The following is a 4,199-nucleotide window of genomic DNA, read 5'->3' as shown; positions in this document are numbered from 1 at the left end:
CCTGATCTTCATATTGATTTTCTGATGTGACTAGCTGGGTTCCAAATGCTTTTATCTGACCTGTGGGAACAGGGTTTCCTCACACTTACTGACCCACCCACATCTCATGTGACCTACCCAGCCCCTGTCCATCTTCTCGCTCCACCCTCCACATCCACTGTTTTAGATCCTATCTGCTGCCCTGTAATTGCACCTTGCCAGTCCCAGTGTCCACAGGCCTGGCCCCTACTCTGTCCAAACCTCGGTTCTCTTACTCCTGCCCCTCGCTTATCTCCTGCTCTGAGACGCTGGGAATTCAGTCTAGACTTCTCTAGGTTGGTCTCTCACACACCTCATCAGATCTCCCAGTGCTGGTAAATGTGGTTTTCAGTCAGCTCAAGGTTAGGAAACTATTAGAATAATTATAATAAAGAAAATGTATGCATGTTGATGCATATAAATAAATATGTCGTAGAATTAAAATGTATCTTTTAATCATATTACAGTTGGCGATGTATATGGGCTTTGCATACTTTAATTAATTAACTAGTTAACTTTTTGGCTACTCACATCAAATCCTTTTTCTTAGATGGGAGGCAGAGCTGTGCCTTCTACAGTGAAAGCTGATGGAGCATCTGTAGGAAGAATACACAGGTCCAAAACCAAGAGTGGAAACATATGTGACACTGCTGACAATTATATCCAAATGACTCACAAGCAAGATTTTACTTTCTGTACCTGTGACTTTGGGCTCCGGTCTTTAAGAAAGTGTTTTCACTAGATGACAACACTTGTTCCATTGAATTGGAATACTGTATATACCAATACCCAGCTATTTCAGGCTCCTCATGCTAAAGGATAAACAGTTGCAAAAAAAGAAAAAAGGCAGGGGTAGATTTTAATTTTGGCTGGGGTAATTGATCCTGACTCTTCGAAGGGTATAGAGCTGCTGGTACTCAATGGCAGCAAGAAGGGATGTGACTGGAACCTAGACAATCCTTGTACTGCCTTGTCTATGAAAAAAATGTAAACAGTCTACACCTAAGCACTTACTTTTGTTTTTAGAAGGGAAAATGGGATGAAGAGTGTATATCTGGGAGTTAAAGAGATGGACTTCCATGGAAATTTGTAATATCTTGATGCCTGGCATCAAAATCCTTCCTACCTTGTAGGATTCCAAGGATAGGTGGAGGCAAAACTCCTCTCCCACCACCAAAGCCAAAAGGGGCTGATATTCTCTCTACTTACATGATGGCAGCCAAGGCATGGAAAAAGCTCAGCCAGCTGGGTACTCCTACCAGGGATGTTGAGTTATGAGACAGTGATACAAGTACAGAGGCAGTCGGAAGTTACTGTGTTGGTGGAAAGTATCTGTGAGGGCCTGCAGTGGCATCCTTTTTTTTTTTTTTTTTTTTTTTGGCAACTCACTGGTACAGGGATCTGAACCCTTGACCTTGGTGTTTGTTATAACACTACACTCTAACCAACCGAGCTAACTGGGCAGCCCTAGCACTGGCATCCTAACTGGAGTGTTACTGAGGTGTGATCTTGGTTATATTCCCAGATGCACAACTGTCCTTAGCTACATTTTCTCCAGCCATTTCTTAAATTTTGTGTGCTATCAGATATCCTTTCAATAAATTCCTGCTTTAAAAAGCTACCATTGGTTTTCAGTGTTTGCAACCAAGAACTCAGACTGGTGAAATCATAACATTTAATTTGCTTTTTATTGTCAGTTATTTAGATTCTTTGCATCTTTAATGAGTGCTGTAATGAATTAGCCAAAAAGCCTTTTTTTCCCCACTATAAGATTATTTTCTTAATATACAGGTTCAACAGTGAAATTACTGAGTCTTAGGATAGATCTTGATACACATTGTCAAATTACTTTGCGATGTATAAGAGATGCTGTTTCACTGAATCTTGCCTTGGTCACCTTGAACAACTGATACAGCAAGTAATACAAGTTAGAATGGTCTATCTGACATTACTGAGCAAAGAAATTTTTCACATATGTACCCCCCCTTTTTTTTAAAAGGTAACTGAAGCTTATTTATTTTAAACACCAAAGTTTAGAAAGGACAACCAGGTGTAATTGCAATCTTTCCAAAGTACAACACATGCTTCTAGCCTCATCAAACTGCAATGCCGGGGTCTGCCGAGATGATGGGTTTATCTTGCCTTCACTTGATTTCCCAGATGAGTGTGCTTTCCTAATAGCTGGGGATTTTCCTGCCTCTCCAGAACTCAACAGTTAGTCCTCCCTGTCAGCAGAAACTCTTCTCCTTTTAACCATTCCCACACCCCCTGGCCTATTACTTGTGTAGTCTCTGATCACTGAAAAGGAAGAGCAATTAAATGCTGCTTTTGCAAACAAAAAAATCATGCTTGTAAAGTAGTCTATCATTTGTACAAAGGTGAGAATCAGTATCCTGATGGAAAAGCTGGAGTGTGTTCCACCCTCAACGTTGGAGTAAAGAACTTAGATTTCGTGATGACTATATTTTTTGACTCTCTGGGTCATGTTACACCATTCATTGGTGGAGGTTCGCAAAAGTCTCATTACTATATGTGGAGCATTACAATTGTATATTTTAAAGAGATTTCTGGGGTGGTCCTTCCTGTAAAATAGTTTCCTTCTGTTCTTTAGGATCTCCAGAGACACAGATTCTGCAATTTTCTTCAATAGCCTACATTTTAAGAATTTTTATATTTATGTATAATTCTGAAGCCCCTTTGTTGAATTTTCAAATCCATTTTTTTTATGAGTCAGTCCTTAATAGAAATGACCTCAGCTGCTCCCCTTCTTTCATACACCCATGTTGACGCATAGTATTTCTTATTCAAAAATGTGGGACCAAGCTCCCTTAAAAGAATTCCTCTGAAGGATAGTTTTCACAAACAGAAGCAATGTCCTCTACTATAAATCATTCATGTAACAAAAGTTAATGTGAAATCATAAGCTCATTTTGAAATGAGACAATCACCTTTTATATTAAACAATAAGAACATGATTGCTAGTCTTTTTAAAATAAGTAGCAGATTTTACAGCAAAAAATGCATACAAATTATGAAAAATAGTAGTTCGATATTTATCTTTTTGAATATTTTTCCAGTACCATTTGGGGAAAACAGAATCCTGTGGCTGAATGAGTGTGTAGGAAAGTGGGTGTAAAAGCAAATTACATTTTGAATTGTATGCATTTTATTCAGAATAGAATAATAGTTTTACAAATAAATATAAACGATAGGACAATCTAGTGCGTACCATCCATATTTATTCCAGCCCAGTATTACAGATATTTAATGTTTCAGTTCATTTGACTGAGATGATCATTAGTAAACAGAGTACTTCTTAAAATTTTTACTTGTCATATGTAATCAGTTATTTTTAAGTTATAAAAGAGAAAGAAAAGTAAGAGGAAAGGTTCTGAAACCAGAGACAATCTCTACTTCCCCTTTCTATTATGAAGTGGCGTTTCCCTGGCCCAGTTCCACCCTTCAGCCACACTGAGCAGGTCTGTAGAGCAAGGAGAGGGTGCGGGGAAGAGGTTAGAAGAGGCTGCCCCTTTGTATTTCACAAGTTCAGCACAGCTCTGCAGGCTTGCACATTGGAAGCCAGACAAAGGTACAAGCTTTCGCACTTTAACTCTAGCAGGTAGCATATTTATTTTCTTGCTCAATGATTTCATTTTTAATAGCGACAACTTGATCTTCCAATTGTTTCAGTTGATCAGCTTTTTCTTGTCTACTTAAATTCAAATCTTGGATTTTCTTTTCTAAATCTGAAGGAAGAAAATGAAAGAAATGATATATTTCCATTTAAAAACAGATTCCTCCTGGATATCCACATTATACCAATAACAGGGATGTGTGTGTCTCTTAAAGATATATGTTGTTTTGTTTCTTGATTCAACAGATAAGGTTTTCGCATAAATCAGAGCAAATTGATATTTTTGTCTAAAACAGTGTACAACTAAAGGCATATATCAATATGAGTCTGTAGGTGGTTAGAAATCATTAGAAATGAAGACACATAACAGCCTTGATTAGATTTGGTGAAGTGCCATATTTCCAAAGTTTGTTCTTATTATAATTTCATTTTTAAGCATGCATTTGTCATTTTAGGGTTTTCCAGTCTTTCAGAAAAAGGGACTGACATTTTCATTTCTTCATTCTTTTTTTTTTTTTTTTTTTTTTTTTTTTTTTTTTTTTTTCCG

General features: G+C 37.5%; 1 protein-coding gene across 1 annotated transcript in view; it reads right to left on the bottom strand.

Annotated features, from left to right (window-relative positions):
* Positions 1–3,164: 3,164 nt before the first annotated feature.
* The window catches only part of LAMB4 (laminin, beta 4), a 93,978-nt gene continuing 92,943 nt past the window's right edge, over positions 3,165–4,199 (bottom strand). Inside the window, exon 34 of the mRNA XM_008567361.1 lies at positions 3,165–3,764. Coding sequence (XP_008565583.1) covers positions 3,631–3,764 — 134 coding nt within the window. The 3' untranslated portion in view covers positions 3,165–3,630. The remainder of the gene's footprint in view (positions 3,765–4,199) is intronic.

This window comes from Galeopterus variegatus, unplaced genomic scaffold, assembly GCF_000696425.1.
Source record: "Galeopterus variegatus unplaced genomic scaffold, G_variegatus-3.0.2 Scaffold313, whole genome shotgun sequence".
Classification (NCBI taxonomy): Eukaryota; Metazoa; Chordata; class Mammalia; order Dermoptera; family Cynocephalidae; genus Galeopterus; species Galeopterus variegatus.
The sequence above is the reverse complement of the archived record's forward strand: the minus strand, read 5'-3'. Positions and strand labels throughout refer to the sequence as shown.